The following is a 15243-nucleotide window of genomic DNA, read 5'->3' on the forward strand; positions in this document are numbered from 1 at the left end:
AATGAGGGTGGGGAAGAAAAAGCCTGGATGGGGATGGGGGGGACTTGGTCGTACGAGCCTGTGTGGTCGCGTCGATGGCGTCGGTATATCACGATACTGTAGATGAGGCTGCCGATGTAAAGCGCTCTGTTGGCCCAGGTATTAGCATCGGTCGTTTCTGCTACAGCACCCTACCACATCCAACCAGCTTCCGCGACCGTCACTAGCTATAATAGGAAAGGAAGGCTTACTCCAACATCGCAAATACGGTCAATATACCCACCATCCTCCTCCCCACCTCCGACCCCGTCCGTGACATATAGCCCACTGTCATATGCCTGAATCCCCCACCCACAAAACACAGTACAAGCACCAAGCTCGCGAACGTAAGTTTTAGCGCCTGCGTGTGCAGGAAATGTGGTGGTGAGAGGCGGTGCAGGGTGAAGAGCGTTATTTCGAGGAGGATGAGGAGGGTGGCGGCTGTGGAGAAGGTTATTGATGTAATGGAGGTGCTGGAGGGTTGTCAATAAGGGAGAGGAAGAGGATGGGGATGGGGATGGGGATGGGAGAGGGGCTGAGGTAAAGGGAGAAGGACATACACATTGGTAGACACCTTGATGCGCTCAGCAGCGAAGATCGATAAGGCGAGTACGGTGATCTGTAGAGGGAATGTGGAGATCCAGAAGGGGAAGAGAACGAGTTTGTGCCATGGGGTGGGATTGTGGCGGCGCTTTGCGTTGATGGCTTTGTTGGTGAGCGGCATCGTACCTTTTTCCTTTCTCTCTTTTCTTGAAGTCTTCACCTCGTGGATGTTGGAATCCTGGGAAGAAAAGATGCAGAGTGAGTGCAAAATTGATGCTGCGTTCTATATTAGTAGTGAAATGTGCATTCAGACTGGGCTTGGGCGGCGGCCGTCAGTGTCCTAGCGGGGGGTGTTTGAGGATGATCGATGCGATGCGCGTGTGAAACTAGGGGACTCCTGCGACCAGAAATAGCTGTAACGTCGTATAGGTACAAAAGCCGCGACTCGAGCCCGCGAGGCTCGAATGTGACTTGAATTGAGTCCTGGTATTCCAGACTGGGAATTCCGATGGGCGGAGTAGAGACCCTACTCATGGTGATGACTGATATTCCCAAAGAGTCGGCGAATACGCTTGAGCGCTGGAAATATGTTCTCAGCCTTTTCTTGATTATTTTACGCCTTGATTAGATGCGACTTCTGGAGACAATTGTCTGGCGTGTACGCAGACTCTGGCGAGTGGAAAGGCTGAGAGGAGCTTCTGTCTTGGACAATCCGCTGTCGAAGAGGTATATGAATATGCCTGCGCTCGCAAAATACTTCCATTGCTCTAAGGGTGAGGTCTCTGTCAAAGTCGGCGCGCTTCAAGGGTGCCGTTGATGCCCTTCCGCTGATCTTGCTGATCTAATTTAGGTGGCGACGTCCCAAATCTAGCACCTCCGCCCTCCTCTTCACTTTCTTTAGCTGCATCATCGGATTTCTCATCCTTCCCTTCCTCTGTCCCTTCCTGCTTATCATCGGGCAGAAAATTTGTCAAATCATGCTTCGAGTCCATAGCCTCCTTCTCTGCAGCCTTACTCGTTTCCTTCAACGCATTGATACGAAATTGAACCTTTTCGCCATCATATGCCTCCTCGTAGATCGCTTCTTGCAGCGCCTCCTCAGCTTCCCTTACCAAATTCGGAGTCGCTTGGACATTGAACTTCTTCTTCATCCTCGCATTGGCTTTGTTGGACCATTTCAAAGTTTCTTCGGCTTTCTTGAGCAGAGACCAGAAGTCGTCGATTTCTTTCTCATATTTGGTGTCGTCTAAAGCAATGACAAATTCCTTAGGCGACTGCTGGAGCTCGGTGAGCCACCATTCAACCGATTTCTCGCGATTCGCTTGCTTTTGAGGGAAGTGCATGTTGATGACACCTTTCATTACGCTCTCCGTCTCGCTCTCGTCTTCCGCAGAGTCATTAGTCGGTTGCTTGTGCACATGCTCATGTTCATTCCACCAATGCTGCGGCTGATACATCCTGTGCTTCCGGAAATGCGGGCGATCGAACGCCCATTGAAGAGTGCTGCCTCCTCCGGTAGCCAGTGTGATGTATTCTTGTGGTTGAAGGTTGGGGAAGGCGATGGCTGATGAAATAGCCTCAAGGCTCCACTCGCAGACGCGGATGAAGAAAATACCGTCTGTGAAGTCCTCTCCGTCTTTCGTGACGAGCATGTTAATATTGCTGAACAGGGCGTCTTTAGGTGGCAGGAAGGTTTCCCATGGAATCTCGGTATTTAAAAGAATTGTGTCTGCGTCGTACCAACTATTCACGCGTCAGCAGAACGAATGCCACGCGGAGATACTGTATCAGACTTACACAACCCACGCCGCACGTAAAATAGGAGGCTTTCTCAACTCTTGAAGCATGATTGACTGAATGTAGTAGAGCCTATTGAAATTTTCGCTTTGCGCTTTCTCCGCATGAACAATTTTGTGGCCAAAATGATGGGTTCGGTAGCCCCATCTCTTTCCGTGTTTGGAGTGGGTCTCTAGAGCATTTGGATAGACGTGAGCCATATCACCCCAGCTCATGCTACATTGTATGATCTTGGGAGATCCAAGGTCGTCATCGCTTGCAAAGACTTTCTGTCCATCGTTGAGGTCTTCCGACTCTGATTGTAATTCCGTAGCCGCCCCAGGAATGTCACTGCCTGATCGTCCTCGACAATCGCTACTCTTTCGCAGAACTCGTAGCCCGCAAGATAGTTTATCCTTATGATGCCAAGTCAAGTAAAGGACGACAAGGAATGCGAATGTAAATACTACGACTGATTGGGTCCGAGAGTGGACAATCATTTCAGGAAAGAGCGTATGCAATTCCAGGGAACGCTGTAAATGATCGACTTTCGAATCCTGTAAGGAGTGATTTTCAGGATATTTTGCAGAATTTAAAAGCAATCAGGACAGAAAAGGATCGAAAAAACCAATCCATGATCCCCCCACGGGACGCGTGATCAGCCCCACACCAACGATGATCGACTCTGGGGTTGAATGATCACCATGTGGCTCATGCAGAGTTCAAATTGGTCATGGTTCTAGTGTGAAACGATGCGAGTCAAACTGTAGCTCATACGCCGTCGCGGGAATTGGAGCGGCTGTATCCATTGGATCCACCACCACTCAAAAAGCAACACGATACAGTTTGCAAGTCTTGCGCGATGCAGATTGCCCCTGTCTAAATAAGGCATCGCCCCATAGAAAGTTTCCGCTCTGAGGACATTCCTTGGTATGATTCGATTGGTATAAGTCATCGATGCTAGGAGCAAGTTGAGCTATCATCTACTGAGCCTCTCCAGACAGATGCCGTAGCTCTTGCGTCGTATCTTGTGGGCAGTGGCCGATTCGGACGAAGTACCACATAGAATTTCTTTCATCTCCATGGCAAGAAGAGAAGCTTCGGAAAAGACTGTCGAATGAAGCGTGTCTGCAGACCAAAGATAGACAGCCTCACATACTGCTACCTTGTGGAATGATCATGGAATGAAATCTTAGATAGCCAAGTCGCTCAAGTACACAAATCGATTGCATCGCAAGGAAGGTAGACAGGGAGGGGTCGAGCGAAAAACCTCACTTTTGCCTATCTTATCTCCAACGCCAAGATTCACACGTTATCTCCGAAGCTAAATCCGAGGACTAAAAAAACAGTCTGCTCATAAATTGTTTCTCAAGAATCTACTTCATTGATGGTGGCCATACATGAATGAATATGATTCATTCATAGCTCATCTTGGTCACATTCACGGTCACACTTGAGCTGCAGGGACCCGTGTCTGCAAGACCACAAATGACCTCGGCTTAACGGCTGCCGCTTCGGCATACCTAAATGGCACGCGCTTCCCCACACGCGACTTCTTCCTCCACCCTTTGTCATGGATCCCCATGATTCTCTCACGCTTGGCTTAGTCCTCTCGTGACGCCATGCAGTTCCCTCCACAACTACCAGAGCATCGGAAAAGAAAGCGGCGGCGACGCCCCAACCGCGAACCCCTCTCCGCCTGGCTGCAACCAAGCGAAAACATCAAAGGCAATGAGGCATTGATATCTCGGAGCTTGTTCTCTGAGCTGTTTGGTCACGATGCATATCAGAAAGATGAGGGGGAGCACGTTCAACGACACTGCATTGCTGTGACACCTTGGTCGCCTCAGCCATCTCGGCAGCTGCAAAATCATCACTGGACGATATTGCCCATTCGAGTAGGCTTGAGCAAAGAGGAGGAGCCGTCAGAAGCAATCCAAAGCGTGATCAGATGTCCGCCAGCATTTGCGGGCCTAGATTCTCTGCTGAGACAGCTCCAAAGCAACCCCTACGATGCACACGGCAACGGAGATCGACTGGGCCACCGACTCAACGTCCTTGAAGTGGAGCCTTTATCGTTGAGCTCCATATACATCTCGGTGGATGGGGATGCCTTGAGGAAGCATGAGGAAGTACAGAATACGTTTGGTGGTGGGTTCTTGAGCGACGTCACAAAGGGGCATGTGGGAACAGGGAAGAAGCTTGCTAAAGTGGGGACCAAGTCTCGGCAAGATGGTGTAGATCATAGTGTTGTCAAGGATGCTATAGAGGAGGATCTGATAGTGGCCGTTCGACAGGCGCTTGATGATATAATTATAGCTAGACAAGGCGACGATTTGCGTTTGCCACTACCAACGCATCCCATTACGCATGTCCCTTTCCCGCCAGCGCAGATCGTACTCTGTGAGCCTGTCAGTCAAGGCATCCCGACGCCCCTCACCAAGATCGTGTTAAATCGCACACCCTTAGCGAGCAAGCCGGAGCCGTCTTCATCACAAGGGCCCCTGCCAGTCCTCTCTTCAAGTAAGAGTCTGACTGACTTTGACATCACAGACGCAGACGGGAATTCAAGTGAAGACTTCCACTCGGCTACTGAGGATGGCGATAATTCTGACGATGAGAACCAGAAGTCTGACCCTGAGCCCGATGAAGCAGATGTGGACTCTGCAGATTCTTCGGATGATTCCTCTGATGACATGATAACAATGAATACTCCGTCATTGGCTATACGACCATCAATGATGTCTTCGAGGACTACTGTCACACCACGCGGATATGCTTCTAGAACGAACGGTGTCAGCACGCCGGGATCAATTTTCTCCAATATGACAAGTATGACAGCGAGGCAGAATCAGCTTTCCCGAGGCAAAGTCTTCAAAGTACAGGGTCTTTCGCAGCGGGTGCCCCACGAGCTACTCCATCCGACCCCGAGTATTGACAACGATGAAGAATGCCGAGTCTTCGTCGATATCAAGCTGCTTGTGAGACTTGGCTGCTTTTCCGGTGACTGGGTGAAACTAGAACCAATCCGCAACGAGGATCAAATGACAAAACATTTGATGAGTATTTCTTCTCTGCAAGTCACGGAGGATTACAAGCCTGCCAAAATATTTGGCTTGACGGATTTGTATTCGCCAGCTATTCGACGCAGCGAAGATGGAATGCCTCGTACGCGCAGGTCCAGCGTGCAAACTTCGACAGGCTTCACGTCTGGAGCTCTGACGGCATGGGTTCCTCCAATCCTCTTCACCAATCTACAACATCCGCAGTCCATCAGGATCAGCCCGCTATTCATCGCCACCCCTCATAGACCCTCGTCAAGACCGAAATCTAGTAACAGGAAGCTCGATTCTACTGCTGCGCCCCCGACCGCCAATGAAATGAGCTTGCTCAAAATCTCTACACCCTTATCCACGGATCCCTCGCCATCCCTGCAGAACGCCCTCTTCGTAGCACTGAAGCAATACTTCGAACTGCAGTGTCGTATCGTTCATCAAGGAGATCTCATTGCCGTACCACTCGACGCATTTGTGAGTCGTCTTTTTGCTCGACCTGGTCAGGCGTCGGATACTGGGTTGGAGATGGAGGAGCTTCTTGGAGGACACGAGGCGGCCAAAGCACTCAAGTCAGCTTCGGACATTGCTTGGTTTAAAGTAGGCCCTTTGAGCGGTCCTGAACCGCTAGAAGCCAGTGATATGGCGTCTAACGTGTGGAATGGAGCCTTTTGCATTGTACCCAACAGTACGCGAACGAGTACAGCTGGTAGCGAGCAATGCAAGCTTCCTTCGAGTTTGGGTGAGACGCTCCAGACTTACCTTGGCATAAAGCCCAATCCTACTGGGGGATTTTGCAGTCGCCCAGAACAACCCTGGCCTCTCTATCAACAACGTACTCTTCTAATGTCCAAAGGCGCCTCCGTGAGCTATTCGCGGCGGCGACGAATCCTCGCGCTCTCCATATGAAAATGGCCCCCATCATCATACTACTTCATTCTAATCAGCGAAACATCGGAAAATCCACACTCGCCAAGCGTGCTGCTTCTGATATCGGCCTGCACACATTCAGCATCGATGCGTACGACCTGCTCGCAGAGGGTACTGGTGGCGGCGATGTCAAGGCAGAGACATCATTCCAGCTGCGTTGCGAGCGTGCTCTCGCTTGTGGTGCGGCTTACACAACGATACTACTTCGCCATGTTGAGGCACTCACAGCTGATCGAATGACTAAAGCCATCAAGGACGTAATTAAGGATGCCAGAGTCTTTATTGCGACGAGTACTGAGCTTGATAAACTTCCACAAGAACTACGCGGCCTCTTCAGCCATGAGATCGAAGTCTCTGCGCCAGACGAGGGAGAAAGAGAAGGATTGCTGCAGAACATTTTGCAAGAGCGAGGATTGAGACTTGCCAGTGACGTGGATCTTGCAGCCATTGCTGTCAAGACTGCTGCCCTGGTCGCAGGAAATCTTGCGGATGTTGCTGATCGGGCGCAGGCTGCAAGGCAAGACAGGTTAGAAAAACTTGTGACGGAGTCCTCTCAAGGGAACGATTTGCCTCTGATTCGTGATGCAATCGTTGCTGGAGGCGATGCTGGGTTTCTCACCAAAGCTGATTTTGAAGTTGCAGTCGAAGCTGCGCGCAAAAACTTTGCTGACGCTATTGGTGCACCAAAGATACCTAACGTGACATGGGATGATGTTGGTGGATTGGAGCAGGTCAAGGATGCGGTCCTCGAAACGATACAATTGCCTCTGGAAAGACCAGAGCTCTTCTCGAAGGGAATGAAGAAACGCAGTGGTATCCTGTTTTATGGACCACCTGGCACAGGCAAGACGCTACTTGCCAAAGCCATAGCCACCGAGTTCTCTCTCAACTTCTTCTCCATAAAGGGCCCAGAGCTACTTAATATGTACATTGGAGAATCTGAAGCCAACGTAAGGCGCGTATTCCAGAGAGCAAGAGACGCAAGACCTTGTGTTGTTTTCTTCGATGAGCTTGACTCTGTGGCGCCTAAACGTGGTAATCAAGGAGATAGTGGTGGCGTCATGGATCGCATAGTTAGCCAGCTTTTGGCTGAGCTTGATGGCATGAGTGACGGAGAAGAGAATGGTAGTGGAGTCTTCGTGATTGGCGCAACAAATAGACCAGATCTGCTGGATCAAGCATTGCTGCGACCAGGCAGATTCGACAAGATGCTCTACCTGGGAGTCTCGGACACTCACGACAGGCAACTCACAATACTGGAAGCCCTGACGCGAAAGTTTGCTATGCACCCTGAAATGTCCCTTCGACGCGTATCGGAGTCTCTGCCCTTCACCTATACGGGAGCTGACCTGTACGCTCTATGCTCAGATGCCATGCTCAAAGCTATAACGCGGCAAGCGTCAGCTGTTGATGCCAAGATCAAGGCTTTGCCAGGTGGCCCCGTGACTACGGCATATTTCTTTGACCATCTGGCCACGAAAGAGGACATCAGTGTCATGGTCACGGAGGATGACTTTGCTAATGCGCAGAATGAGCTTGTGCCATCAGTGAGGTAGGCATCACTCTCTTCCCTATTGACGATGCATACTGATCATTCTGCAGTGTAAAGGAACTTGAGCACTATCAGCGGGTTCGCCAAAATTTCGAGGGTCCGTCCAAACCCAGATCTATGGCCGTTGTTTCAACTGCAGCACCCAACGCCGTCGATGGAAACCTGCGACCTCCTTCGCCTACCAAGCGAAAGGCTCCAAAACGGACCAATACTGCGATCAATATGAACGGCTCCGCCAGTGTTTCTAAAGGGAAAGGTAAAGGGAAGGCGACCAAATGGGATAGTGACGACGATGACGACGACGCGTATGTGACTAGCAACGACTACTCAACTCCCGAGCGTCGGAGAAGCAACACCAATAATACGAATGGCTTCGGTAATGGTGCCGACGATGATGATTTGTATGAATAAAGCTTATCAATAGAGGTTAGGGGACTGCTTTGTATCACTTCTTGCGCAGAATAAAATTAATACGGTACCTTCATGATGATCGCGCAGCTGGAGATGTCGTGTGCACTCTTCACACTTTTCCTATGACATGTGATCACGCGTTTCTGGCAGCTGACAAGTTCCAGGCATAACTTTTGCGCAGACATTCGTCCACGTCAGTGTCCGCTCGCGTTACTTCCCTCCCCACCGAACCAACGATCGTATCTTTGCGAGCGTGGAAAATGTGCATACCCGAGCTTATCCTCCTCTCCACCAAGCACTCCCACTCCTCAAACAGCAGTACCCCCAGACAACGCTCAACATACTTCAGACCCAGACACTCCTCATCGCCCAGATCATCTCTATCCCTATCCTCATCCTCCCCTTCGACGCCCTCACCTAACATCATCACCATCTCGCCCTCCCCTCGCCAGACCCCGACACAAAAAATGCACATCTCCCTCTCCCACAAACGCACACGCCACCATCCCCCTCCCCCCACTCCCCCTCTCAAACCAAACAGGGCAACGACATCCCCGAGATTCGCCCAAGCAAGACGACCACGACAACCCTTGTCCTCGAGAGCCCTAGCCTCCCGTCCGCTCCGCCACCGTCGCCTTGCCCCCCTGCCCTCGGAGTGAGTCGAGGCGGAGGCGGAGAGAACCATCCTCTCCCTCTTCCTCTTCCTCTTCGCCCAGCCGTGCATCTCCCCCACCCCCACCCCCTTCCTCACCGCCACCCCCGTCTGCGTTCCAGAGAGTAAGGCACAAGCCCGCCAGTGTCACTGTGCCGATAGAGCGGACGTCTGAGATGCAGCCGACGAGGTCCTCGGCGATGATAGGTCAAGATTTAGGGGGAGGGGCGGGGATGGATGGGACGGAGGAAGCTGCTTCGGTACTAAAGCAGAGGTCCGCCCCTCCATCACGAGGTGAGCGTGATGGCGACGACGGGGTCGGCAAGGGAAAGGGAAAGGGGAGTGCGCAAGCGGGCGCGGAGGGGGAAGCTGCTGGTGGCGACGAGACTGTGAGGGCAGGGACGGTTGGGAGGGGAAGTCCCGCGTCTTCTTCACTGTCGAGGAGGGGGCTGGGCGGGTTGGCGGAGTTGAGGAGGAAAATGGATGTGTTGTGCGGGAGAGTGGGTGTGCTGGAGCGGAGGAGGGTGGATTTTCGGATGGAAAGGAGAGGAGAGGAGGGAGGAGGGCGTTCGGGGGTTGGGGCTGGGCAGGGACGGGGAGGGGGAGGGGGAGGGGCTGGCGTGGAGATGAGGGGAATAGCTGGTCAGAGAGGGATGGAGGTGCGTGGTGCGGGGATGGATCATCATCGGGACTGTGAGAATAGGCACAGGGGCCGTGAGTATGGTGCTGAGCGAGACGGTAGGAGGAGAGGTGGGGTAAATACTGGGGTTGGGATTGCTGGTGGTCTACGGCGGAGGAGCGCGGTAGGTGGTGAGAACGTGCGGGAGGCTGAGAGAGTGGGTCTTGCATGTCGTGATGGTGGGGAGACAAGTGGGGTTGAGGAAAGGTACGGAAGGTTGAGGAAGAGGGAACAGGTGGAATTTGTGAGGGTGCATCGGAGGAGGAGAGGTGGATGAGCGACAGGGGGGTGGATGTCTGGCGTCTACGATATTCTTCGCGTTGAGTTTTGTGAACGTTTACTGTTTGGTTCATGAGGTATCTCGGTGGGATCAATCTATTAATGGTATTCACTAGTTACGATGCGCTTTGCTTGGAGTACCTCGTGTGCCATTTTAGTGACTGGCTCACTCACAAAAGTTTTCGTAAGCTTTGATGTCTACAGCAGGACTCATGTGAATGTAGAATGAGAGTGGTTGGGATGTCAGTTGTGTTCATCTTTCTGCAGATATTCAGGCCACATGGATATCTATGACCAAGCAAGCAGGGAATCATGCAAACATCATCCCTTCCCCTCCCTTCCCTTCCCTCACGATCAGTGCTCCTCAGCATTGTCTTGCTTAGTAAATACACATCACAGCTCTCAATCATTTCCCTCTCGCTCTCGCATACATTCGCCCATTCTCTTCTCCTGAAATCACCCATTTCCTTCGTATCACAGCTCAAACCACAGTAACCAGCCCCACCCCATTCTTGGCGCCCCTCACCGCCCGCTTTAAAGCCTGCTCCTCCTCATCCGTCCACTTCACCGTCAAATCGTCCCACTTCCTGGTCCTGAACTCCCTCCGATACTGGCGTTCCATATTCTGCAACCGACCCATTTCTCTTGGGTCGCCTGTGCCTGAATATATGACAAGAAGGGTTTGTTTGGGGAGGGAGGCGTGGATGCGTTGGATCTGCGAGACCGTCTTGGTGAGGGCTTGAGATAGTTGTGCGGGCGAGGGGTTGGGCGCTGCAGGATCATGAAACATGTCGTTCCTCCACTTGCGAGCATTCTCTAGATCGCGCATGCGGGCCCATGTGAGCGCCACCCCGCCCGCTGGTATATACTCCCCAGCTTTATCACCATTAGCCGCGCGGATGATGGCGGCAACCACATCGTCGTCGTCAGTGCAGGGGATGGCGAAGTCAGCCATCGAGCCGAATCCTTTCTCTGGGGCGCCGTGGTCGATGATGCAGCCTTTAGCCCCCTCGTGAGAGCGCTTCATGCGTTTGAAGATGGGCTCGACGGTAGCTTCGGACGTTCCCCAGCTGGGACCGCGCTCACATTTCAGCTTCACGAGATCGAGGCAGGCGTGGGCGTCTTCGATGCTGTTGTGCCCAGTTGTGCCGTGCCCGTTTTGGATGGAACGTGAGAGGTACTTTTGGGAGAGCCATTTTAGGGAGGATTTCATCGGGGGTCCGCGCGGATGTGGGTACAAGAGAGAGGTGTCGATTATGAAAGGGTGGGTGAGTTTGAGGGCTATGAGGTCAGAATTGAGAGAGTGTCCGAGGAGGATGGTGTGGGGGGTTACGAGGGCAAGGAGTCGGGTTTGGATGTCCGAGAGAGTGGTGCTGACGGAGTCGAGGAGGGCGGCTGTCATGCCTGAGTAGCTAGAGGGGTGTCAGTGGGTCTGTTTGGATTCAGGAGAGGGGATGGGAAGGGAAAAGGGACGGACGGTGTGAGATAGTCGATTATGGGCTTGTCTGGCTGAACGAGCTCGTCCATGACTGTTTTGCCGTCCCAGTCGATGATGCTGACGCGGGTAAGGGCAGACTCGCCGCCTTGGACGGTGCACATCTCGCAGTCGACAACGAGGATATGTCGGCTTGCAGTCACAGAGCCTTTCTGTATGTTTTTGTCTGGAACGTTGCCATCATCGTAATTAGTAACGTTTGTGTTTTTCCAGCCGGCTGCTTCCGTCTGATTCTCTGAACGCCGTCGTTCGGCTTCCTTCTCTACGTCTAGCCTTGCGCTTTCATAGCAGGCTGGATGCAGCACATATTCGTTCTCTAATAGGTCTTCGTTCCCCAGTAAATACTTGACAATGCTCGTGCGCTCGTTCGTCCAGTGTCGAGACTCGTGTGCTGGCTTCGGCCCTTTGATTTGTTTGTCCCGCAGCTTCTCTTCATATGACTTAGGTATAGGGGACTGCAGCATATGATGAAGGGGAGAGTGGACTTTTCTGTCATCCCCAGGCATTTTAACGGGCCAAACATGTGGAAAGAGTCCTGCGAGAGGCTTTAGCGGATCTGGCAGATCTTCAGATTTGAGAGGTAAGGGAAGATAATCATCAGGCGATCTGAGCTTTTCCTGGAGAGACTGGTTGGATTGGGCAAGTTTAGATACAATGCCATGACGTTCACCACTAGCCGGAAACTTCTCCACATCCAGCTTTACGAGGGCATCATGACTTCCTGGCTCGTCGTCCTGCAGTGGGACGCTTCTCTCAAACAGTGCTTTCTCAAGACCTGGTACGAATACGATTACAGCTCTATTGATCTTGCCATGGTGCCTGACAGAGACCCATTGCGGAGAAGGCGCATCCGCGATACAATACAGAATCAGACTCTGCAAGTCTGCTAATTTCACAGCGGACTGCAAACGATGGAGCTCACTGTATCTCAATTCTGGGTGCTTAGTCTTCTTATGCTTCTTGCGCTGGATAGTCTGCCATTCGCCAGATTCTGGCGAGTCTTCCTTCGCAACTGGTGAAGTTGAATTGGGACGCTGTGATTGAGGCTGCTCTCCACGCAGCTGCGCAAGAGCAGCACCCATACCAGGGTTTGCAGAAGCACTGTCCTGTCCATAGGGACGTTTACGCTTCTTGCCACTTTTCCCCATCTTGTTGATCTTCAAAGAATGAGGTCAGTGTTCGAGGGTCGCCGACCGCAAAAGACTGCTGGTCTGAGGGGCGCGGATGACGCGCCAAGACGGCTCGACCCGCTTTGGCCGCTTGTGTGGCTGTGGTGGCGGTGCCCTGACGGAGCGGATCCACTATTTCCCAGCAACATCCTCTACAGCATCATCCTAAACATGAAGCTATAGGGTACCAACGCCGCCATCAGATAGGCTATCCTTAGACACAGTGCATTGTATCTTTATGAAGACTATGTATGTCGCCCTACACACTATACGTAGAGAACGCGGTGGAGCCACACCAAAGAAAAAGCCAAAACCTTGTTTTGCGCCTATCATGTGATCGCGAAAACTCCTCTGAAGCCATCAAAAGTGGGGAGCCCCAGAACCATCGGACTCTGCCACACTGAATGGGCTGTAATCCGCTCATTTGGTATATCAAGATCCCGGTTCACAGGGACGTCCACACGAAAGTGGCGAGAAAGATTGGCTGCAACGGTACTGGATCAAGAATAATTGTAGTTCCAAAAACAGATTCCCATAATATGAGAGGCATAGAAGACCTGCTCATCGGCTAATTGAGCCTGTTAGATACTTTGGGGGGCTTTAACGGGGTTCTTGTTCCGAGGCAAAAGAGAAAACCCACCGCTAAGTTTCAAAAGATTAGCTAAAAATGGCTGCAGAAGCTCTAGCTTGGGGCATCTCTGGCTTGAGGAACAGATTTTCGCTAAATAAAGGCCCCGCAAATCTCGTCTACAGGCTAATTGAACCGTTGGAACTACGACAAGGCTTTTTGCCAGCCCGAAAGCGGAGACGTAAGGAAGCGGATTGGCTCTTCGTGACTTACCACAGCAAGATCCACCCGCTAGAGCTCGAGGGTCCATAGTCAGATGACGTAAGAAGCTATTATCTCACGCGTTTGTACCTGATTTTCAAATGAGACATTAATATACATGCCAAATCTTTGTGCAAGAATTGCCGTTTCAGTCTTTATTCTAAGCGGGTTCCGCCTTGCCCACCACATTTCCTTATGAATCCAATCTTTGCAGCCTCAATTAAGTAGAAAGAATCCATTCGCTTACCAATTCTCTATTATAATCCTAGTCTTTACAGGTACGAATAGTCAGGGTGGGTGGTGCTGTCTGCCACAGCCCTGTCGTAAACCTTGTCTTTTCAGCCTAGAACGACTAGAACAAATCGAGATTCAAGGCGCAACTCCACTGAGAAACTATGTTTGTATCCCTGTTCAGCCAGAGTGGATCTTCTAGCAGGTTCCGCCAAGAGAGCGCAGGTATAAAAGGACCTTCCTTTCCCTCTGTTCTGTTTCTTCTTTCCTTTCTTCTCCGGCATCTCGTAGTAGCTCTGCCACCCATGATCGAAAGCTTTCTTAATTGAACCAAATTTACCAAAGCCCACGGTCACTCAAGACTTTTTAACCAACAAAATTTATTAAACGAACCACCAAGCCCTCCCCCCACCACCAGACCCGCCTCTACCACCCGCTCCCACCATGTTTTCCGCCTTCTTCAAGCGGCTGTTTGGCTGCTGTAGCCAGCAGCAAGAAGAAGAGCCCGTGCCTCCGCCAGAGTTACAAAAGCGATCGTACTACTCGCTCCACAAAGACCGATTCCCGACGCCCAAAACAGGCCGCTTTGGCAATTGCAACCCATACGCGATCCCAAAAAGCCATCCTCGTTGGATCTACGACAACAATTATCGAGACAGCTGCAACAACCACGCGGGGTGGCTCCGAGAAGAGCGAGAAGACAACATGTACTATATGCCCAAGCGAGGCAAAGTATATGCCGACTAGCCAACATGAACGCACCAATCCCACCATTTAACCGGTCTACGCACCACATATCATTACCACTATTATTATCGACAATCCGCTACGGTGCCGGGTAGCACACCACCAACCCTCTCCTCGCAGTCCTCAGTCACGAGACGTCCATTCCGGGTAGTCATACCGGAGTGTTCGGGCTTCCTCCCCCGACAAGCAGTACGGCGCCAGGTACAACCACACGACAAGCGCTACGGAGCCAGGTAGCAACAAGATGGCAACGACAAGCGTCACGGCGCCGGGTGACACCCAACCTCATCGCAGCCCTCAGTCAAGAGACGGCACCCCGAGCCAGCAACAGCTCGGGGAGTCGGGCTTCCCACCCCCAACCCCCAACCCCCAACCCCCCACCGGCGTACGGCGTTTAAAAGTGAATCAACAGCATCAGTTACGGCAGCATCAGTTACGCAATAGTATCGATTACGACAGCATTTTTTATCAAAAGTGATTTTTACACGGTTTCCGACCTGCCTGGAATGGCTTATACCGACTCCTCTCCTGCCGGATGGCAGGCTGAAGCGACTTTCCCCTCCGGGGTTGAGAGATGTGGACGCCTCTTCGGAGGATTGTAGGAGTGGGAGCTGCCGCCTGCAGAGACCAGTGCGTTGTTTTTTTGGTAGAATAGAAAATAGAAAATGAAAAATTTGGTTTTTGGTGGGGGAGAAAAGACTATACCGCGCCAATTTGTGCTTTTTACGCGTTGCTTGCTGCCTGTTGTTGCTGATGAGCTGATTCTTGCTGCCGCTTCTTCTTTGCGATTTGTATTCATCTGCCTCCAAACTCTCATCCTTCTTTCTTTTTTGCCGTGATTTCTTATCTAATTATTTGCGATAACCGCTTTCCCAGGTG

General features: G+C 51.7%; 3 protein-coding genes across 3 annotated transcripts; 1 reads left to right on the top strand and 2 right to left on the bottom strand.

The window, feature by feature from the left end:
• Positions 1-1346: 1346 nt before the first annotated feature.
• On the bottom strand, positions 1347-2837 carry KY384_004030 (uncharacterized protein; the record flags this gene model as incomplete). The annotated part of the gene is made up of 2 exons (XM_044812538.1): positions 1347-2304; positions 2359-2837. The coding sequence occupies 2 exons, from the start codon at positions 2835-2837 to the stop codon at positions 1347-1349; spliced, it is 1437 nt and encodes a 478-aa protein (XP_044669958.1).
• Positions 2838-3959: 1122 nt separating this feature from the next.
• On the top strand, positions 3960-8283 carry KY384_004031 (uncharacterized protein; the record flags this gene model as incomplete). The annotated part of the gene is made up of 3 exons (XM_044812539.1): positions 3960-6132; positions 6165-7872; positions 7923-8283. 3 exons carry the CDS (start codon positions 3960-3962, stop codon positions 8281-8283), a joined length of 4242 nt encoding a protein of 1413 aa, XP_044669959.1.
• A 2091-nt stretch (positions 8284-10374) lies between these two features.
• On the bottom strand, positions 10375-12536 carry KY384_004032 (uncharacterized protein; the record flags this gene model as incomplete). Its single annotated transcript, XM_044812540.1, has 2 exons — positions 10375-11305; positions 11371-12536. 2 exons carry the CDS (start codon positions 12534-12536, stop codon positions 10375-10377), a joined length of 2097 nt encoding a protein of 698 aa, XP_044669960.1.
• Positions 12537-15243: the final 2707 nt, after the last annotated feature.

Source organism: Bacidia gigantensis (genome assembly GCF_019456465.1).
Source record: "Bacidia gigantensis strain McMullin 20006 chromosome Unknown contig_231, whole genome shotgun sequence".
NCBI classification, from domain to species: domain Eukaryota; kingdom Fungi; phylum Ascomycota; class Lecanoromycetes; order Lecanorales; family Ramalinaceae; genus Bacidia; species Bacidia gigantensis.